The 24,204-nt window shown below is 31.3% G+C and overlaps 1 protein-coding gene and 1 long non-coding RNA gene across 4 annotated transcripts in view; one reads left to right on the forward strand and one right to left on the reverse strand.

Moving 5' to 3' along the window:
- Window positions 1–6,545, reverse strand: part of LOC146992771 (uncharacterized) — an 87,488-nt gene extending 80,943 nt beyond the window's left edge. The window contains exon 1 of the long non-coding RNA XR_015038977.1: window positions 4,630–6,545. This is a non-coding gene — a long non-coding RNA (uncharacterized LOC146992771). The remainder of the gene's footprint in view (window positions 1–4,629) is intronic.
- LOC118191650 (glycerol-3-phosphate acyltransferase 1, mitochondrial-like) overlaps window positions 1–24,204 on the forward strand; it is a 112,911-nt gene that overhangs the window by 43,290 nt on the left and 45,417 nt on the right. Inside the window, exons 1-4 of one of the 3 annotated variants that reach the window (XM_085809243.1) lie at window positions 10,018–10,161; window positions 10,460–10,527; window positions 23,166–23,273; window positions 23,861–23,904. In XM_085809243.1, the coding sequence (XP_085665369.1) occupies window positions 10,117–10,161; window positions 10,460–10,527; window positions 23,166–23,273; window positions 23,861–23,904 (265 nt within the window). In that variant the 5' untranslated portion in view covers window positions 10,018–10,116. Of the gene's footprint in view, window positions 1–10,017; window positions 10,298–10,459; window positions 10,528–23,165; window positions 23,274–23,860; window positions 23,905–24,204 lie in introns of those variants that run through there. The other 2 variants (XM_085809244.1, XM_085809242.1) reach the window with 2 other exon arrangements.

A 24,204-nucleotide genomic window follows, 5' to 3' on the forward strand; every position in this document is an offset into this window, starting at 1 on the left:
TGTGCATGATGAATGGCAAATTGATACACAGAAACTTATTTTATTAAAAAATAAAATAAGATTTTATGTTATTAGGTTTGTCGAAGCAGTAAACATGAAAAATGTGCAATGCATTCGCCGGGATTCGAACTCCGAACGTGCTCTCAATTACATAATGGAGGCACGCTGTAAGGAGGGAGGAAATTCTTTGCATTCTCCCCTATTTAAAGGACTCAAATCTTTAAATCGCGGTGATAACGAATTATTGTCATTAACTTAGTTCAGAGCCACTTGTAGAGAAGTTTAGAAACTTTTGAAGCCAGATATGTGAGAACCTTCACCAGGATTCGAACACCGGACCTCCCATCTGCCAGCAGTATGTGCTTTCAGATACACCACGAAGGCACACGGTATTATCTTAAAGTAATACTTTAGCACAGGATAATACTTTATTACACGGTAATAGCTTATTCTTTGGTACATATTAATATTCGATAGAGATTTCAGCAATGAAATCTGAAATTTTAAAATTCTTATCTTTTTTTTTTTTTTTTTTCTTTTTCTGGAGAGTGGTTGGAACTTTTTTATATACAATTATATTTATAACTAAAATACTCTTTAAATCTAAATTGAAATACATCAAATGTTTCTTGTTCTAAGTAATATAAGGCTGTCAAACAAAATCTCAGAAGCATTAAGAACTTTTTACAATTAATTATGAATGAAACACAACACGTACTTACTTATTTAAAATTTTTATGAGCAGCATAATGCAAATTTACTTTTATCACTTGAAAATGAGTCCCCTATTGCTCTACATGAAAATGTTGTCTATACTAACTGGCTTTCATGTTTGAATGCATAAAAATGCAAATTTTAGTATTATAGCATTTACGTTATGCTAACGGTCTTATTTGGGTTCTGTGTGTGTTTACCTCAAATAATTGTCTGTTTAAATTACGATTGCCTTTCTACTTAAACTTTCAGTGCTATAAATAAAAGTTTAAAAACTATATTGTAATATTTATCGATGTGTATTTCACATTATTACATTCAAGTATTCATTTATTTTGGTTTCCGAATTTCCTCTTACTACAAATACGCCTCTTTTGCATTTCACCAATATTTCGTTTCTTCAAAGAAATATTTAAATATCTGCTTATTAAAATCAGTTTTAAATTTCAAAGAGGCTTGTACTAAAAACATATCTTTAAATGATGAATTACTTCTAAGCATTACTCAGAAGGTACCTATTGCACTATCCCACTTAATTACGTTTAATGTGCAATTATTGACTATGATTTTACATTGTTGGTTCGGGCAAACCAGGTGCCTGACATTCTTCAATGCTATTAAATTAAATGAAAAATTAAGGTGGTTAAATCAGTTACACTTGCGAGCTTGTATTTGCCGCTATTAAATTAAATGCTATTAAATTAAATGAAAAATTAAGGTGGTTAAATCAGTTACACTTGCGAGCTTGTATTTGCTGTACTTGAGGTATCCCTACTAAGCGGAATATTCTTTGGCTTTTATACTCTCTGGCTTCACAGAACATTATTTCAATGTCAGTTTAGTAAATATGAAATATGTTCTGAAAAAGTCATTATAGCAAGTTATCTTTCTTTATGTCTGTCAAATTAAAGCATATTGTCAAATTAAAGCATATTGTAATTGAAAATTGATTACAACAAATATGTACAAAATCATTGTTTAAAATAAAATTATATGTTTACTAGTTGATTAATCTCAAAATATTGAATTTTATAAGTCAAATTTATTAATTTTAAAATGAAAAAAATAATCTTCCTTTTTCGCATTAAATCTTTATTTAATATGGCGTATGTCCATGTCCGTCAATGGATTCCAAGATCTCATCCATAAATGTGACTGGTTACAGAGCTTCGATTCAAGATTTACTGCTCGGTACAGCTACGTTTGATAATTCGATCTCAAACCATGAAACCGCATGAGCGGAAACGGAATCTTTCCTCAATAAGGGATTACAAGTTATGCATTCTTCTTTTCTTCCTGATCAAAACACGCTTTGAATATCTGGATTCTTCAGAAAACAGTACAGTCCCATACCTTCTTGACTTCACTAGACATGCAACAACTCTACCTTAAACGGGCCTCTTTGGAAGATGAAGTGCTTCTTTTCCATTGATTTTCTGACCTGTGTTGGCGAGCGCAATGGTACCCCCCCCCCCGCCCCCTATGTCACTGGCACTGCTGACGCAGTTGTCAGTTTTGCCATCCCGTTAGCTTGAATGCTTCATTATAAAAGTAGCATAGCGATGGCAGTAAAACAGAAAAACGAGATTATTTATTTATTTATTTGCGTATTACTTTTGTGCTTGTAGTATATTTAGAAATTGTTTTGCGATCATTATGCGTATAAGGTAGTTTTAAAAAATGAGATTACTGATTGTTAAAAGAAGACTTGAAAAATAAAATTACCTCTTCTTTTATAATGAATTACCACATTTCCCCATATAATTTATAATCTACATTTGGACGATGTAAGACTGACTGTCAGGTACAAGGGTTGAATTTTGGCTCCGTAAAAAACTGATTATATTTGTGTTGTCTTTCCTTTCCCCCTGCGGGTTTAATATCAGTAGCTCTCTGGAAAATGTTCTGCGTAATAAGATAGAAAATAACTTCACGACGATCAACTCGTTTAATCATGGCTGAGGAATGCCCAGCCGGTAAATTCTCGGCTTGAAAAAAATGAAAAGAAACGGCGCTTATAAGAGCCGTTATTTTTCGGATGTTTACCTGCCCAGACTTTTAATTTCTAATTAAGATAGAAATTAAATTAATTTAATTTCTAATTAAGATTAATTTAAGATAATTTCTGCAGCTAGAATTCATCTATTGTTCATTTATTTATATTTTATTGTATTATTTTTTATAATTTTAAAGTAAAAGGAGCTGAAATTTTTTGCGAGAGAAATGTAAGCTTCATGATAACTATTCCATAGTTCTAACTTGTAGAGTCTTTTTTTTTTTTTTTTTTTTTTTTTTTTACGCAGGAGACACCGCCATTCGAACTCCGAACCTACACGTCGAGTGTGCTTCCAATTACACCACGAATACATGCGGAAAAGAGGGTGATACAGGATATACTTCCCTGTTTAGAGGGCGACTGGGGTTTAGGGACCAATCGCCAAATCCTAGTGGTGACAAATTACCGTTCGTACCTTTTAGTTTGGGTGACACTTTTAAAGTGATTATTATTATTTTTTTTCTTTTGAAGTAGGAAACTTGAAAAATATGCAGCGGTTTTGCCGGGATTCGAACTCCGGACCTCCCGAATAAGCGTCGAATGTGCTTCCAGTCACACCACGAAGGTCCGTGGTAAAAAAGGGAAAAAATGCTTTGTATACTTTCTAAAAGAATTCAGCGGTCTTAAATTGACAAGGATAGGCAATGACAAGCGCCGTGATTTTGAATTTATGTGCAGTAATGCTACCTATATTAAAGATTAGGTGATATATTTACGATACATAAAAAAGTCATGCGACTTTACTGAAACTCAATAAAAACTAATCTTTTTGCCTACTTCTAGATTAAAATCTTGGTAAAATGTAGTGGTATTTGACAACACACAGCTGAACCAATCTCAAAGTTTAAGAAATAGTAATTAGTGCAAAATCTAAGACAGAGAATAGCGTAAACAAAGAAGGGAAACTCTGTGGACATAATTCCTTGGATAATAATTCAGTTAGAAAATAAACTGAGTGAAACATAACAAAAAGGTAACACTAAAATTTACGTAGGGAAATAAAACGCATGTTTTAGATTGTAATATTTATTTTAAATTAAATGGCAGTTTTACTTCATTTTGACTCCGTCATTTCGATTTCAAAATACACATGCACACACTCCTAAAGGATATGCAAAATAGCTGAGTTAGTAAAAGAGGCGTTGCTGACAGGTAAAAGATAACTTCTGAACTATAACCTAGTATGTTGAGGATAGATCCAGTGTAGCTGAATGAGCGATTCTGCATTAGCCTGCTTATCCAATTCTAAGGGTTAGGCAAATCAAATCGCTTTTTGGTAAGTAAGTAATTCTATTCTATAATATTGCATTGGTAGAAGAATTTGCTACAGACATATCCTTAGCTCTCAGGCAACGAAGAACATGCTCGTTGCACACTGTTGCACTTCCAAAAACAATACTTCGATACATATCACTTTAGTTTGCGAACTACAAATAGTAGCTTCCAGACTGTGATATTTGTTTTCATTCATTTCTGCGTTGTTTTATTTTGGGAAGTAATTAATGTGGACTTGAATAAGTTAATAGGAACTTAATTTTGGAATTAGCATAGTCTAGTATAAATCACTAACTACTCCAGCTAATTAATTAATTAAAATATTATTAATTAGATAATCATGTGCGAAGCTGAGATATTTTATAGGCTAGAAGCTGCAAAATACCTCAGTGAATGTAAATTTTACAAGAACAATTTTTTTCTGCTGCAGCATTGCATTTAGTATACGCAAAATCCAATACAAATTATACAATAATTAAAAATATATTCATAACTGCATGCAGCGACAAACTCTAAAAAAAGTAGCCTTAATCATAGTAATTAAGATTGCATTGAGAATCAAGCAATTTATGAAACATTTATACCTCCTATTCACGCAGCATAAACACTCGAAACGCTGAAAACACTCTCTTCGGTTATGTTAGAGGCATCCTGCATTCAATTATTTCTTCTAATGAATAACTTCGATTCTGCAGCTAAGCAACTGTTTGTATCTGTCTCGGATAGCAATAATGATTTCAGGAAAAAAGTGATGAAAGAAAAGAAAAAGGAAATTGTCAACGGAGTAGGCAAGTCAGAATAATAATTTGATAACAAATATACTTCCAAATGTAAATCCAAACCAGTTTACAGAATAATACACCAACGTGACGAACAAAGACAAGCAAAGGATGACAATCTACGTGTGAGCAAAATTTCAGGTCTCTCTCTCTTTTATCATTATAATTACACTTATTATTAAGTGATACTATTTCGCATTTATTCAATTCTTTTTCTCATCGCTCCCCACTGCAACTTCAGATTTCTGTGATTAATTCACTCATCATGCACTTCCGAGTGGTTCTGACGATATCAGTTTAACATTAATAGCGGTTGATTGATAATTCTAATTTTTAAGCAGCAAAACCTTTTATGCCTTATTTTTTTTTAAATTTTTTTAATATTTTTTTTTAATAATCGGGTTTCATTTATTACAGAACTACTTCTATTTTTTGTGATTTAGTCATTTCAAAATGTTGCAAAAATTCAGATTTCTTTTCTTTTATACAGAACTGGTTTCGACATCATGAATAGTTCATTTAGTACTTGATTTCTAATTAGATTCCTTGATTCTGTGTTGATGAATCATTTAAAATAATCTCAGGTTCCAGAAATTTGCAAGAAAAATCCTGTAAGATAGAGTAAATAAATTTAAAACTTTTGCATTTTATCATTCGAAACAAATTTTATACTTCCATCTCATAACGCAACCTTTCCCTCCTGTATAAAATAATTTACATGATAGTTAAATGATTACTCTTATGCCTTCTATTTAGAGGTGCTGATTTTAGGGCACAATGAAATTATACGTGAACTATTAATTCAAAATCAATTTTAAACTGTAGATTTGGGTCCAGCAGCTACCTTAAGGGGAAAAAGAAAGATAGTGCTACACCCAGATCGATCTAAATAATCGAAAGTTCCTTGAAAATGCGAAAATGCATCTTTTGCAAAATTTTCTGTCTTAATTTCGCTACTTTCGGTTTTTAGGGGACGGTGCTTAAGGCCGGACCCGTCTTGGTGTAATTGTGATAAATAAAAGTAATTAAATAATAATTATTCTAGCAAATTTAGCTAATGTCGTAATTTAAATAATTAAATTGATTACGTTCTCTGTAGGGCATCGCTTGCTGCTCATAAGGGTCAAATTCTAGCAATCGTATAACTCAGTAACTGAAAATCAAGATATGTTTAAAGAAGTTTGCTTTCTTTCTGTTCAGTTTTTTTTTTTTCTAAAAGTCGGGCAATAATATTGAATTCTCTAAGTTTGCTCAAATTAAAAGAAAAAACTTTAAAACTAGTCTTAAAATTCCAGAACTGTATTTAAATAGGCTTGGACTAGATGTGTCAAATACATGCGTTTAACGATGGTTTCATTTCAAGATATTTGGAAACTGTTTCTCATTATTTGCAGGGCATTCATATTTTCATTAATGGAAGAGAAACCGCATTTTCTTCTCGACAAATAAAGATTTTCGATCAGGTCAACTCTTTTCTGCCAGTTTTGCTCAGCTCCTTTCAAAACAGTTCTATTTAATTAATGCCAAAGAATAGAATAAATATTCGAAAGTGTACTGATTTCAAGTCCAGCTATTATTACTAGAGTATTTTGAAATTGTGACATCGAAGTAATCTTTTGCATTATCGAAAAATAAGCTATCAGTACGAACTTAGAAAAGTTTAAGAACGCTTTTGATAATCATGTCTGTGACGCAATAACCATGTCACGAGGAACTAAACTTCAAATCGTATAAAGAAATATCATAGCCTTATCACAACGTTCGCTTAAATGACAGCAACACACACTGATCGAGTCGGTTCTAGATATAAAGCACGTCGTGGATGATAATTTTTCCAACAAACCAGGTACCAGATAAAAGAGAAAACTGTTATATGTTTCTCAAATTCTGTGGGGTTAATCCTATGCTAAACGCAGTCTCGTGTTAAATTATGCGTATGTTCGATCGCGGGGTAAATGAGGAAATAATATCATTAAGTACATGCATTCATTTAACTGTGAATATGTTAAAGCATTTCACAGCTAGATAAAAATCCTCTGAATGTCTAGCTGTATACATAAATATGTCCTAGAAAATTTTTTGTAACTATTTTTAAAAATATTTTTACGTGCGTACGGGTCCGTGATGGACTGAATGCACGGAGAGCCGATGTCAGCCTGATAAAATTTATTTCCCCAAAAGAAATACTTTAGAGGTCTGGAACTTTTTACAAAAGTTCCTGTACATCTTTTCTAAGTATGACAGAGCACAATCAGTAGTTACCACTTAAAACAGCTAACAATGTAGCTTTAATGCATAAGCTCGCAGCAGAGTCGTAGCTAAAGTTTTCAGCGCCCAGGGACAACTGAAGATTTCGCGCACCCTACTGCTTGCCAAGGATGGAAAACATTTAATTTTAAAATATCGTAACATCAGTTTGGCGCCCTTTGGATTCTGCGCCCGGGGACAGATTCCCCCACTTGCCCCCCTCTAGCTACGCCCCTGGCTCGCACAGCGAGCTCTCTATACTCTCAGTACACTGAACTGATCCTCTTTTCGGTCACATACAGTTTTCCCTCATCCGATAAGAAGTTTTCAGTACCTTCGATTTCTCGAAGTTACTTAAAAGCATTAAAGACAGACAGACAGACAAAGTAGACAGATGTCTTTTGTTGCACCCGCTAAGTCTTTCTGTACCGATGGGCGAAAAATCAAGCATAGGTGCGAAGGAAAGGTATATAGAAAAGGGGGCAATTTCGTATTTCAGAGGAGAGTAAAAAGGAACTTCGTATATTTTACACGAGTTCGAAAGGCCAGGAAGAAAAGATGGGACAGAATAAAGTAAAAAATAAATGGCTCAAAAGTAATGGAGAGGGAAAAAAAATATATTTATAATTAAAAAAAGAGCCTATAGAAAGAAAAGGAAGTAAGAGAATTTTGTTAAAAAAAAAAAAAAACACGATTGTGTCCATGAGTGTAGTCAACGAAGTTGTTATCATTTACATTAAATAGAGTCTTCCAGGTGTGTGTAATGAATGTGTTTTGTAAAGCTGAATAGATGTGAAGATGGGGGAAAATTAATAATAAAATATAAATATTGGGGGTCCAGTCACATAACAGTATAAGTCTAGTTTAGAAGCTAACTTATGCTATAACAGGGAAACTAAAATTTAAAAATTTTTAAATTAAACTTTTATTTTTTAACATGGGAAACAATATGTTTGCCTCTACCTTGAGACACAGTAACAGAAGACACATAAGGTCAAGCTACATATAATATCATGCAAAATTATACATTAACTTAAGTAACATCATCTATTGCGGTATCCAACATATTCATATACTCAGAAAACACTATCAGATAAAATCAGAAATCTAAAACAAGGCGAGAACACATCAGCAAAAATAAATAAGTAAATAAAATACAGAGTTTTTTTAATTTTAATATTAATTAATTTAAAAAAATAAGCATTTTATTTATTTATTAAGTTAATGGTCATAATTTATTATATGTGTACTATTTTATCAATTTGAGGCACACTGTATTAATATATGCTTTTAATTTAATTACATAGGAAATATAGATTAAAGGAGCAAAAACTACAAATCTATACATTCATTGAGGCCCAAGATCGTGTTTTTCCCTCTCAAGAAATTCCTCAAAGGGGTTCCAATGGGTAGCGCTAACAGACTACACTACTGATAAGGGCTACTGATAAGGATAGCGTCCCTACGAGATGGTAACCAAAAAAAAAAAAAAAAAAAAAAAAAAAAAAAAGAACCACGTGATTTAAAGCAATTACTAAGTATTTAAAGTATTTAATGCCAGAACATATTAAAATGAGCATAATAATAATGATCATAATAAATAAATGAATTTAAAGGTCTTTAGTGACAGATATATGATTTAGCTCAGAGAAAAGAAGTTCTACTTATCTGAATGTTCCGTCTTGGTGTTGTTAAAGATTACAAGGAAGATAAGACCTTCAGGTACAGAAAATCTTTCGGTTTTGAGAACGAGAAAATGTAGATGATATTCGCGAAAATTTTTCTTAAATAGATGAGCATTTTCTGAAAAAATTCTTTGAAAATTTAGGAGCTCTTCTAAAATCCTGCCTCCATCGTACGTGATCACAGCGCCCAGTCACAGTCCCATATAGGGCCGGATACAGTCGCAGTTATGTACAGGGATCGCAGTTATGTACAGGAATAATTACAGTTACACAGGGATCGTAACAAAATGTCGCCAAACAGTCACCAGTTCTAGCGAATTCTGGCGATTTCTCGCCAAATATGGCGACAAAAATGGTTCGCAAAAACATTGCAACCTTGACGCTATCCTCAATGTTAAATGAACTTGCCCTTGTAAACTTTGTTTCTGGAGAAGCTCCACCTCCTGAAGTCTTTGAAGTTACATTATACACGAGATACTACAATTTTAAACATAATTTTACTAAAATTATTTACATACCAAAATTTATACGAAATTCATAACATTTTTCCCTTCCCAAGGACTGCACGTCTTAGGCAGTACAATCTCTGAAGAGGAAGCCATACTTACAACTAAGAAAAATCAATACAGTACTAAAACAATAATTTCAATAATAACATACAACAAATCAAACAATAAACCATTATATAAACACATGAATTTACGAATTATACAATGCGGATTAGACACTATGGCAATAATAAGAAGCTAGCCTGTCGTATTAAACGACTTTGGGCTTACAGTTTGATACCCTACGGATCCTAATTATAACGTCGTTCAGTCTTTTTAGAATTTTGTAAAGACCGTTCACAGGGTGACTGTAGTTTAGGAAAATGCCATGCAGCCAGCCCGTTCTCGCTGGAGTCGAACCCTGGATCGTATAAGTATTCTTTAGCCGCTTTTATTTCTACGCTGCTGGTGGGCTCGTTTTTCTTCATTTCTTTTTTAAATTTGATTTTCTTAATTCTTTCCTGATAGATAATATTATATTCTTTTATGGGACTTTAACTAGCAGATGAATTTTGTAAAGAAAATTATTTAATCTCTTGTTCCCAGGAAACTACATGATAAATAATTTTTTCCCCTTTAGTTCATTAATTGTTTGATAAGTTAAAAGAAAAAAGCTTTTTTATAAAAACTCTTTTTTTTGAAAAATTTTCAGTCTGGCAATAATTCAGAATCTTTCGTCATAAATAAACAATTACATTTTTACGGCTATTTGTCCGACTTTTCCTCGCGGAACGTCTCATTGGTTTGGTGATATGTATTGCTATAGCTGAAGCGGCATTGCTTATGTGGTGCGTAAGAAATGTTTTGCTGTGATGTTAAGTGTACTCGTTGCTGTTTTGAAGAACTTCGTTCATCAGGTTCGAATTTAATCATGATGTTCGCACCTTGAAAAAATGCGTGTTTTCTTACATTGCAATTAAGATTTTTATATGAGATTATGTTTGCATTTCGTAAACTGCGTGCATAATGTATTTTCTATCTATGCTGTCTATGGTGTGTATACACTATTAGGAATATTTGCTGTTTTACTTGAAATTTTGTTGTGAATTAAAAATTACTTGGTTTTACACCTTTCTTTTATATTCGATTTATTATGTCTTAATTAATGAATTTAGCAGTTTACTGGTGTTAACTATTAATTCTATGATGCTACAGGTACATGATTCATTTCGAGGTCCTGATGAAAATACTGTCAACATGTTAAAGGTACCTACTCAGAACCGGTAAGTCAGAGAATTTTCATTGGGATATTTGATTTATAGTGTGTAATAGTTTTATGCTAATATACGTTGTATTTACAAATACAAATATACGTTGTATTTGTTGTCATCAGTAGTAAAAATTGTTCGAGTTCTCTATTTGATAAACTACATCAGAAAGAAAACTGCCTTTAAATTTATCTGTTAAACCATTTTTGATGTCAAATTAGTGTGTCTTATCCTGTATGGGTAGTTTTGCGCTTTGTATGCATAATATCCCGTAATGTTTTCATCGTGGTGTTTTGAGAGAATCGGGATTCGAAATCTCAGTCATAACAATTTGGTAAGGTCACTGGTGGAGATCATCTGTCATCACTAATTTATGAAATTTCTAAGAGCGCACGTGAACAGTAATTTTCTAAATATAAATTCTATTCTTCTTTCTGTATTCATATAAGGCTGCAGAAATTTTGATGCTTTGGATCAGTTCTGGATCCTGAAACAATTTTCCTTGGCCAGATGTAAGATGAAATAAAGAAATGCTTACTGCAGTATTTCCTGCTTATGAATTCATATATTTACTAATTTGGTAATATTTCTTTTTATGTTTTCAATATTTGTTTTACATCTGGATTAAAATTTAAAAAAATAAATAATTAAAAAAAAATACTTTACCTAACTGCGCTTGTCAAGAAGTTTTGTATTTTATGAATATCGAAATATGCCTTTAAACATGTTTGACCATTTTAAAATTATATCCTGTATTATTTTTATATTGTATGTGTGTATATTATATTATGTTTTTATATTTTGTAAAAATAAATACTATTTTTTTATTGAATGTGTCAAGAAGTATTTTTTTTTATGGTAAACGTTAAATATTCTATAGGATTTAGAGAAGTTTTACTGTCCAAAGGTAGAATGTATATAATTTTAAATTTTACATTTTATAAAAACAATTGCTGATAATCTTGAAAAATCAGTTTTTGTTATTTGTATTTAGATGTATGATTCTACAAAATAGGCACTTGAATTTTCGGTGGTTAATAAATAAGTCAAAATTCCATGTATCTAACTTGATCATGGATATAACCAAAATAGCAGCTCTCTTCATATTTTTGCTCTTAAAGAGAGCTGTTATTTTGGTTATATCCATGATTAAGTTATATACATGGATATTTTTGCTCCTTGCAAGCAAGACCTTTAAGAAGAAAGGTTATGTATAAGTTTTCTTTGAAATTAATAATTTTTCGGTTAATCTTTGGATTATGGTAACTTGGCGAAAATTTGGCAACCAACCCTGCTGCAGCAACCTGCGCGTTTTTGTTTGGACGCCATTTTGTTTTCACAAAGTAAAGGCATGTTTTTTTTACTTAACATTTTTTTCAACAATCTGCTAGCCGAATTACGCTTATGCTAGAACTTTTATGGAACAAAAGTGCTTAATCATGACGAAGATTAGGTGCGAAATTGGGAGAAAGTGCAGAATCGCAAACTGCTTGCTGCGTTTTTAAGAATTGCACATACACGGCATCCATGTACACGCCAACCTATTTTCACTTAAAAAAACATCCTAGAATTGCACAAAAATGGCATTGCGCACACTCTTGACTTTATCTATGTACACTGCTAAAGTCCTAGCTAGTAACCTTTATCGCCTTACCAAAATGTCGCCAAACTACCTGTTACCATATTCCAAAGATTAGCCAATTTTTCTTTGAAACTAACACCAGTATACCACCAATTTTGGCTTTATTTTATATTTGATATTGGTGTGTTTTTCATCCATATATACGCAACTTAATTTCATACATTGTTACAGTTCTTTTAGTAGATCTTATCATTACAGTTCTTTTAATAGATGTGTAAAAAAAAAGGTTTTTAACCATAGCTTATAATTTGAATCAAGAAGCATATGCTAGCTCTCAAACCAGTTTGTTGTAACTATATGCATGAATTTCGCTTTGTAGTAAAGTTGAAAAATAGTGCATATACTATATTTAAAAGACTAATGCATTCCATGTGTATCATTGTAAACTGTAAATTGTAAATTTTTCTGAAAGTAAGATTTAGATGGATGTCTAGTCTCAGGCTGCGTAATCAGTTAAGACTTCCTTACCTTTGATCAATAATTGTATCTGTGTCTAGATCAGGGATTCTCAACCATTTGACTAATGCATACCATTTCAACAAAAACTGAAAAACCTGCACTATATTTCATAATGGTTATTTTTAAATTTCTCAATAGAAATATTAAAAAAAAAGTATATTTTGCCATTTGCATAACCTATTGATTATTTGTATTAAGTATGCACACATAAAGAATATTAAATTAAAAATTGGTATTTTAAATTATTGAAATTTAAGTTTTAATACTTTAATTCTAAAATTTTGTGTGAAATATAGGCCTGTTTAAGAGAGATCAATTTCTTTACGTCTGGTTTTATTTTACTTAGTTTTAACCATAAATCAGGTTTCACTAATAATTTTGTTCTCTGCTTATTTTTCAAGTATAACATGGAAAAAAATACTCGTTCACTGAAATAGGTTGTGCAAAAAGGCAAGAAAAATTTAATAGCTTTATTTGAAATGCCTTTAAATTTTATTTTTTTTTTCCTCATGGTTCAGCCAAAAGTTAACAACCATGTTGTTTCCGAAATCTTCAGTTAGGGTTCGAACACAGGAAATTTCTATCAATTATTCTTTTTCTCATGAGATAAAATTTCAGGTACAGTTTAACAAATGAATTTCTAATCCAATTTTCTTTTTCATAATCATCGGGAAAATTCGTGTTGAAATTATTTATCAATGAAAAAAATGATTTTTAATGTTGAATGCTATTTTCAAATTCTTTTTGGCTAGAAAACTTTCTAAAAGTGGTAAAAAGCTTTAAATATTATTATCCAATTCTTTGATTATTAGCTTGATTTATTTTTATCATTGCATTTGGTAAACAAATTAACTCTTTGCCTTTGTAATCCTAACTTTAATTCATTTAACTTTAAAAACTATCAGCTTACTTCCAACCATAATTTACTAAACAAATAATTTTGAATTGCAGAGGAAAATTTGAATTTCTGATTGGAGTTCAAAAAGACGATTTAAAACTATGCCTCTGGATAACCACCTCACTTTGGAATGTAACAAAAGCATTTATTTCATGTTCACTGCCCATCTCTTGGTGTAAAATCCCAAATATTCTTTAATTTAAAGCTCTTCTTTTGATAAAATTAACAGTTTTCACAGCTTGGTCCAAAACAAGGTTGATCTTTACATTATGGTAACTTGGCGTTTTTTTGGCGAAAATTTGGCGACCAACTCTCCTACAGCAACCCTCTATTTTTTTTTTCCCGCCGCCATTTTGTCTTCACGAAGTAAAGACATGTTTCTTTTCTTTTTATCTACTGAACACTTCTTCCAACAATCTACTAGCCGAATTACACTTATGCTAGAAATTTTATCTAACAAAACTGCTTAATCATGACAAATATTCACTGCAAAATTGGGAAAAAGTGCACAATACCATACTCCTTACGCGTTTTTCAAAATAACACATACACATAAACCATGTACACGCCGACTTATTTTTACTTAAAAAAACATCCCAGAATTGCACAAAAATGGCATTGCGCACACTCTTCACTATATCCATGTACACTGCTTTTTTCTCATAAATTAGAAAAATTTCACGAAAATACATGACAATTTTCTCAATCTTTAAACCCGGTAAAAAGAACATATATGAAATTACCTGATCGCGAAAAAGTATTTACCCTTTCCAAATATGAACATTTCCACATATAAAATAAATAAAATATCCAAAAACTTTTACCTCTAAATCATCTATTACATTATACACGTCACCAACGAATTCATACCGCAAGCATTACAAATACTTAGTATCAAATATTTAAATTATTTCCATGCACGTTTACTTCAACTTAAACGTATACCAAATTCCTACAAACATAAAATTCACAAAATAACTATCATTTAATTAAAATATAAATAAATTCAAAAACACTACTTAAAATATAAATGAGCACATACATTAAATTAATAAAAATTACCTTACAATCCTAATTACTTGAAACTAAATCATTGCTAATAACAATTTTCCCAGTAATACCAAATTCCTTTACTTCCACCTTACATTTAGAACAATGCATAAAAATAATATCCTCAAATAATTAAAAATACTAACTTACCTAACCTTCTTCAGAATCTTGATTACGTGTCTGATAAACTTTTCTTTAGTTATGGCCATGGGATCCAAAAATTCACGAACACTGTTTCACACAACACAGAATAAACCAAATACAAAATTTCCAGATTTTTTCCCGATTTCCCCCCTTTTCCGATTAAAGAACCGTAATTCGTCCATTAATATCACATGACATATCCCATGATCTCTCATTTCCCTCACACAAAATAATGCGTAATCGGAACTGAGTACTGCTCACATTATTACCAAAGTCCCAGGTAGTAACCTTTATCGCCTCCAAAATGTCGCCAAACTACCAGTTACCATATTGTAAAGATCAACCCAAAACAATATTCAGGTTTTCAGGGATTGTTTTGGTTACTAAAGCTTCAAGATGAATGGAGCAGTGAGTAACCATATTTTCAGGTGCAACATTCTTTATTTCAGAAATAATACGGGAATGTTTTACTGTTGAAACCTGAGCTCCATCACTGCATACAGCAATGCGCTTATTCCAAGAAATATCATTCTCAGACATAAAATTATCAATTACTTTGAAAATTTCATTTGCAGTTGCTTTATCATGAAGAGATTCACAAAATAAATACTCTTCAGCAATTTGTTTATCTTCATCGAAATACATGTAAACTAATAATTGAACATTCATTATATAAGTACTTTTATCCAACTGCAATGTGAAATATTCTCTGTGTTTTTATTTTTTGACTGTCTCTTTTATAAAATATGCCATTAGGTGAATTTGTCGACATACCATATCATTTGATAATGGAATATTATTAAGTAATTCTGAACAGGTCTGTTCAGTAATTCAGTAGCCACTGTTTCTTTGAGTAATGTTAAAAATGATATCTTTAGCTGCTGGTAATATACAGTCAAAAGTCGTTAATTTGGACACCCATAATCCAGACCTATTACAAACTAAAGCTACAAACTTTCTGTGCATGCGCGAGTTGACGCATTAATTGGCGCGCTATTAATTGGAAGTTGATCTGTCAGCACTATCCTTATCTTCAGGGCAGATGATTTTATTTGGCTTATAATTTCTTACTAAATGTAGTATTTCATCTCGATGTACTCCGTCTTTGATATGATTTAAATCAAGTTCCTCATCATTATAATTCACTTCTGATAGTGAAGAAAGTGACACAGAGGTTATTGAAAACAAAAAAAATTTCGATTGACAAATTAGTCGGTATTCTCGACACAGCAATTATAAGACTTGAACAGCGGAAATTTGTAACTAAACAAGAAATTATGTCTGTTTAATAGAATTAAAGAGAACGTATTATCACATGAAATGAAGCAACTTAAACAACTTACATTGAAAGAAATGTTTAATAAAGTAAACAAATAAATATTAAGCTTTTTACATTTTGATACCCTTTAGATCATAATTGTTCTTTATTTCATAAATTACGGTTTCATATTTTTAATTTTGTAATTTCTGCATGCCATCTTACCATATTTAAACTGGTGATCTATAATCCGGAATCACCGAAGTCCCGACGAGTCCGGATTAATGACTTTTGACTGTATAAGGTTTTCTCCAATAGTGTGAGCCTTGCCAGTCTTGGCAATTCATAGGCTTATTAGGTAACTAGCTTTCAAAGCTTTTTCACTTGATGTAACAAAACCTTTTATTACTTGTTTACTATTTTTAAACTCCAATAATTTCGTCTTAAAAATATTCTTCAGATTTATCCTTTAAATTGGCATGCTTAGATTCAAGATGTCTTTTAAGAAACGATGGTTTCATATTTTGATTGGATAATAGTTCACCGCAAACGATGCATTGAGGTTGAGGGTTCATTTCATCTCTGTTTGAAGTAAACCCAAATGATAAATAACTTTCATTATATTTTCTTTAAATATTTTTTCTTCTGTTTTCAGTATTCTTAGTGCTAGTAGATGGTCATGGATCCATCACCTGTGAATCATCACTTTTCCACTTAGTCAATCGTAGCCATTTTTCCATTTTAAAAATCTAGGGTTGTTTTATTATTCTTTACAAGTATTTAAATGCACAGTATATTTCGAGGTCTTCAAAAACAAACAATGATATTCTCAAATCACGTAGAAGGAGTGCAAAGCAACAAGAAGACAAAATACCTGGCATTAGAGACTTGAAATCAATGTAAAAAAATATTATTTTGATTGAAAATCGAGCAATCTGAGCCCGAAAAGATAGCAACATAAAATGTAGACATGCCAATAAATCGATCAACTCTAAGATAATTAATGAGATACTATTATCTTTTTATAGGAACTTATTTCTTATTAAATACATCAGTTTCTATTAATCCTTTTAAAAACATCATTTATGACAAATTTTGTTATGTCTGTGGCTAAAAGAATATTTGTGAAAGTAAAAATGGGTATTTTGCTGAAGTCTATGAGTGGCTATTGACCTTGAACAAAGCTCAAATAGCTTAATTTACGAGTGTGAGAGAAAAAATGTAAACAGGTTGTTGGGGTATTTAATTTTTGAATTTAAGAGTTAAAAATATTTTTCTCATGCATACCACTGGTGGAGAATTGCTGGTCTAGACTAATTTCTTTAAATTTAACTTTCAGTGTCATACCACCTTTTCTTCTTTTTCTTTTTTAGCCCAAAAGGCATTAGCCCAGAAGGGCTATTAATTTCGTTTCTGCATTTTGCATTGGCTCACTATAAATGTTGGTTAACTTTTCAAATTGTTGCCACCAAATCTTAGAGCCCTGTGAGAATCTACATAAGTGTATATATGTGTTTCTTGCATTGTGATAAAACAACTGTACCTAGAGCCATCAAATTTTGAATAATGTCATCTTCCACTGAATATGGGCATCTGGAAGCCTTAATTTGAAATTTGTTTTATTATTGATTTCATATTTTGTAACACTTTATAACGAATTTTTTATTAGCAAACTCGGCGATTTCAAAGCGAGCAAAGCAATACTGTACGGGGGAGGGGGGCATGCATTTATTTGGTATTATGGGAAGGGTTGATGCAAGTATCAATTCTCTTTTCGTCAGATACAGAAAATTTGTGAATTTTAGATTAAATCTATATCTTTCGAAGCTCCTCAGCCACATTCAAAATAAAGTCATGGCGGCTGATATTATCATATTCAGTTGTTTCCTTGTCAATTATCTGTGCATTTATCACAACCAAATCAAGAGTATTAAACAAAAGTTGAAATTGCTATTGTCTGGACGAGGACTTCACTGAGTATTTTCTGGCCATCTGGTCCAAAATATCAACTCCATACTTGGTCGAATTCACAACTTCCGATGTCTTTTTTCATCGAATGCAATGTCCAATGTTGGATGCGTGGTACTCAGGAGGAGGAAGTTCTTATTTTTTTTCTTGATAAGATGTAATCATTATATTGTCATACTTAGCAATCTTACTGGAATAGAGCTCATCCATCGTATTTTTGAAAGAGTAAGATACTTGTCTTTTTAAGTGATTTATTCTGTCAATGCAGCTTATCTCTGAACTCGTCATTTCTTTTACTAATTTAAGCAATGTAAAAAAATTGTCCTTTGACAGGTTTCTTTCAGTATTGTAGTAAGGTTCCATCAAGCTAAAAGCTGCACATTCACCTACTTGTTTTTCCTGCTGGTCTTGTTTCATCTTCTTACAAATAGGAAATCCATTCAATAAATATTTTGACTGCACATCAGTAGCAAGCCAAAATTTACTGCTGAATTTGTCTGTGTTTTTAGCCATATACTGAATAAATTGGCATTGGGTCTTCATGGGAAATAATTGTTCGTCCACTGTTATACTTCGAGTGCAAATATTTCAAACTCAAAATAGAAGGGCCTTTTGCAGCTAAAGCTCCACGAACATAAAAAAGTGAAATGAAAGTGACTTAATTCATTGAGTGGAAAACACCAATTTAGATTTTGGGATTTCTTATGTGCCTCTTCTTCAGAGCACTGCTGATTGTGATGCAATATTTTTTCCTCTGATCAACAATCTCCATGCACTGCATGAGTTACCATAAATTATTATTAATCTCTTTGCATGCGAAGTTGGCTCATCTACGTCCCGTAAGATATTTTGCTGAGGATGTTTGAGTTCTGTTTTGTTGTCTTTCATTACTTTCTGGAGCTCGACTACTGCCATTGATTTCACTTTCAGAAACTATACTTGTAAAAGGCAATGTAATATTTTCTTGATCTAAATTTTTAATTTCCTTTACTGTACCATGAACAGATTCTCCATGAAATGAACTGAATTCACTTGTTTGAGTAGGAACAATCCAGTCCTTGTTGGATGTATTGGATGTCATTTTGGTATGAAATTCTTCATCAGGTTCAGTTTCTGTTTGATATTTATAAGATTTGTTGAAATGAGAACAACCTCCCACCAGCAGCTGATTAGTGAAATCACTGAACTCGAGCTGAAATGGGCTGGCTGTTTGGGCATTTTCGTGACGTGCCAGGTTCCCTAAGAAAGTCCTCCACAAAAGCATCTCTGCCCTGAGGCAGCCCTAGTGAACTTTGTCATAATCAAGAACTGTTTATTTGCTTAAAGCAAATATTTGTGTTGATGGGTCATTGATTGCGTAGAAGGGAAGGCTGGATCTCCATCAGTAAATGTAGAAGTGTTCATCATACTTTGGCATACAAAGTTATAAAACCTGTGAAGGTAAAAGTAGTTGTGTGACATTTTATTGTCTATACTAGGGCAACCATACTAAAACTAAAGATTTAAAATAGGGGAAAAGATGCTTCTTCAGAGTTGTATTATTGCTTGAATTGTAACTTGTGAACTGCAGGAATTTTTTTTAGATAAATTTTTCACCAATTTGTCATTAGCACTGATGCGATTGTAGAGAAAAAACTTATTCATTACAAAATGGTATGTCAAGGAATTTTCTCTCAGATAAGTTGTATAGTAATATAATGTTGCTGTAAGACAAAAGTTTCTAATTAGTGACTAAGATTCATTTTTTGTCAAAAGTTTAATTGTACATTTCACACAGTTGTTAAAATGGCAAAGATTAAAATAAGAAATTTTACCAAAATTATTCATTACAATTATGAGCATTTGTTGTCCAAATATTTAGAATTTAGCCATTTGAATGGTAGGCGCACTGCATTGCCAACCCCTGCTGTATATGAAACTTTCAGCTTGATTTTTATAGAGAGGTAGGAGATGAGATTTCCCGTAAGATTAAAATTGTGAGCCATGATTGTATCACTATAGGGAGAAGGACCCTGACCATGATTGTATCACTATAGGGAGAGGGACCCTGACCATGATTGTATCACTATAGGGAGAGGGAATAAATATAGTTGTTTATGGCTGTATTGTCATAATTATATTTGAGATTGGGAGGTAACCTGAAAATACAGGTAAAGGTACATCCACAAAGTGAAACTCATACACAAAACTGATTTTTTGAATCCTTTGACAAGAGTGGTAGAATAAATAAATCATAAAATGAATATTAAATTAGAGATAAAGAAAACATTAGTAAATTAAAGATAAATAAGTAAATAATAAAATATCACAAATATTATATGGAGGTACAAATGGTAAGCTAATAATAAATTAAAATACCAGTTACCAACATTTTTTCTTTCATGTACCGTATAATGAGACTTAATTATTTCATGTATCTCTTCTCCTAACCCTTCTAACATTCTTTTTAAGAACCTAAAACCTGCTGACACTCTTTGAATATTCTCATAGTATATCTTATAATGCTTTTATTTTAATACCATTAAATTGTAAACTGTGATGCATAAAGTCAGAAAAGTATAAGTTGTTCTTTTCCAGAATAATTTAATTTTGAGTCTGCTTTAAAGAAATTTTCATTGATAGTATCTGAAGTTGAAATGTCCTTCTCACTTCATTTGGGCAAAACATGTTTGAATGACCCATGGAAGCCTTAAGCAGGTTCTTCTGCTCTCTTTAAATGTGTCTATAAACTGAAGCTATTTTCTGACAAGAACTTGTAAAGTGTCTCGAATACTTTGATATCATTTTTTGCGGTGCAGATTCCCAGAAATATAAATTTTTGAGCATATTGAGCATAGGATCAGTTTTGTCCTATGCTTTGAAAACAGCTGTGGATCTGTTCAATAATCCTAAGCTCAGTTTATTTACTTTTGAGAAAATATCAGACAGTTATGTAAGCCCTTAAAGGCACTCATCTTTGTGAATTTTCCAGCTCATTTGAAATGGGTGGTCTCCCAAAACTTAATTGGCAAAGACGCCATATTGGAACTATTTTCCACAAGTAGTTTCTATTCTGTGAAAAGATCTACTTCTTAATTATTTACCATTTTTATATAAACAACACTTTACGTTTCACAAAAAGAAAAGAATACAAATTTAAAACAAAGCTCCACACTCAAATTGGTTTGCATATCACAATTTAAAGAAACAGAATTATATAGCCGACTTGATAATTCACTCACAGAAACTGAAAGTGCAGTCACCATATACGATTTGTTATAATAGAACAAGTAAGGGCATGGTTAAATATAATGTATACAGAATCGAGTAATATGACAAGTGTGATGGGACTACCTAAAACTTTCCTTTTAATACATTGTGAAATAGTAATATTCACATTGGAATTAGTCAGACTGATTTTCTTTGTTTCTTTTGACAGTGTCAGATTTAAATTTTCTGAATATTTTAGTCTTTATTGAGCTGTATTATAACACTTTTATATTTTCTACCATAAATGATAATTTCTGCATTCCCATGACTATGTAGTTATGTACCCACAGGAGGGTATGCATACCACAGATAAGAACCACTGAATTCAATTTTCATGTATAAATAGAAAGAAAAAAAAATTAATTCTGATTAATGTAAAAGTAACAAAATATCATATGAAAAAGGCAGGTAATTTATTTCCAACAGTATTCTTCACAGTTGATAAAATTACACCCCCCTTTTTTTTTTCTTCAGCATTCTTGATCTTTTCTTAAATGGATCACATTTAAACAAAGTTTTCTTCCTTAGCTGTGTACATATTCCCACTTACTTTGTTGTGTCTTATTTATCAGTCAGTGGTGCTAACTGTTGAATGAAGTGCTTGTTTCATTGTTGGATTTCAGATGATGTGTAGTTTGTATTTTATGTGTACTTTCATTTAATCTTATGCACCTAATGTTTTTGAGCCAATAATAATTATTATTAGTTTTGTTTTTGGAAGTGGTAAAAAAAAAAAAGCTTTTAGAATCAACTAAAAATATATGCGTGTAGTAAGGCTTATTAAAGAATGTTTTTTACGTGGTTTTTTTTTTTTTTTTTTTTTTTGTGAGATTTTATTTAAGATGAAAACATATTTTCAAACATAAATAATACTTTAGAATATATTTATTAGTCTGTAGAGTCTATAATACACTGGTAGGTTAATAGTTTATTTTGACGTACAAGCGAACATTTTTTGGTAATCTTGAATGGTACCGAAGAACCTTTGTTTGGAATTCTAATGTATAAAAATGGAAGGTAAAGAAGCTATGAAACTTGGTAAGAACATTCACAGAGCTGTATTTACAAAAACCTTCAATGTGTCACAAGATATTATAAAAAAAAATTAGGTAGGTTCTACTGAATTTCAGTGGAGCTTAATGCTTTTGTTTCAAAATCTGAACATTTGGAAAATATGCATATAAGTTTTCTCAGCTTCATGACTGAAAACGAAATTTGAAGCAGAGTTCGATGCTATTGAAGATTATAGAGACAAGGGTGTTAGAATTGAAACAAAAATGAAAAGTATTCTTCAGAATCTAAAAAATATAAGAATTTCAAATTTGGTTCTAAATGAATCTGTGAATGGGAATTTATGCAAACCTAAACATTTAAATTGCCAAAAAGCATATGTAACACATAACATAAAAAAATAAGATTAAATGAAAGTGCATATAAAATACAAACTACATGTCATCTAAAATCCAATAGTGATTGCAAAATTGTCTATTAATATTGTGACTTAGTTATACAATCAGACTAATGGGGCTCATCTTTTTTTGGGCTGCAGTGCACTCCGTGAGATTAATATTTTTATTCTAAAATGAGGAAGTACCCCAGGTGACCTGCAGTCAGATTTAAGTAGTGACATTAAATATTAAAATATGGTACATCAGTATCTAAATTGAAGCATAGAACAATGAAAGATGTAGACAAAAAGAGTGAATCATTCACCAGCCGTGCCTGGTGTATACTCGAATAGCTATGAAAATAACTTATTTGATTCATATGTGTTATAAACACTCATGTTTCTGATTTTAACTTAGGCATGCATTTTTAGATATCTAGCAAATGTAGAAGATGGAAGTAAACACAAGTCACAGTGTGTAGTTTGAGGAAGTTTTTACTGATTTATTTAAATTGTATAAATTTTTTGTAAAAGAAATATATTTAAATTCCTTGAGTAATAGTTTCTTATAAGAGTTATCTATTTTTTATACTTTCAGAAATTCCTCTATCTTCAGTCGTCTTTTCTATCAAGTGTCTCTTATTTTATGCCGAAATTCTTCAGTCTGCTATACAGATGTGTCGGAAAAAGTTCTTTCTTCCGAAAGGTACTTTCAGTTATATTGTTTGTATTTTTTGCTTGTTTTATGAATTCGTAAAATTTACATTTATTCCTCATTACATTGCTTTTCAAAATAGGTATTAGGGGCACGTTTATAATGTCAGTTTGTTCTGTTAAGAATACTTAAAACATCCAAATAATCAGGCTTTTCTTATATGTGTCTGAGTCAAGTCAGCTGTCTGGGTAGTTTTAAAATTTGCATTGCTTGAATTTAACTGTGAGCTCTGTAGCGTTAATATATACTGTATGTTTTACATTAATTATAATTTTTTAAACTCCTATATTTATTAGAATTTTTTTTTTAATTTCTAAAATTTTTGTTTTTATAGATCAGTAGTAAAATATTTAGATTAATAGGATATCTACTATATTTTTGCACTGCATCCTTGCTAAAATGCCATCTCTCATTTTTAAGTTCATCTGATATAATTATTTCCAATTATAACTTCTTATTTTAATATATTTTTTTTTTAAGTATTTATATATAAGTTGTTTTATTCTTTTTGTTCTCATGAATTTATATTCTTCATTTAATGTTGAATATTCATTTAAAATCTTAATTTGATTCCCTAGGGTAAAGACAGCCATTAAGACATCTGTTATGGAAGATTTGAAAGGTATTTAGTTTTGCATATTAACTATGTAGGTGGTTTATTTCTTTATGAATTTATTCATAAAAATGGTATTGAGTAATTTTTGGATACTTTTTTGGATACTTGGATATCACAATACTGTAAGAGTTGGTCTTGTAACTAGCAGTGATAATTTGCCATCACTACAAAAGTTTAATTTTTAATTGCAGCTACAAATTTTTAACATCATATATTCTGATTTTAAAAATGTGGGAAATCCTCCAGCCAAGTATCTTTATGTATAAATGCTCTCTTTCCCCTTGTAATTATGTACTATATTGTCAT

Source organism: Stegodyphus dumicola, chromosome X2 (assembly GCF_044657685.1).
Source record: "Stegodyphus dumicola isolate Sdum_Otavi_A_Nest chromosome X2, ASM4465768v1".
In the NCBI taxonomy this organism is placed as follows: domain Eukaryota; kingdom Metazoa; phylum Arthropoda; class Arachnida; order Araneae; family Eresidae; genus Stegodyphus; species Stegodyphus dumicola.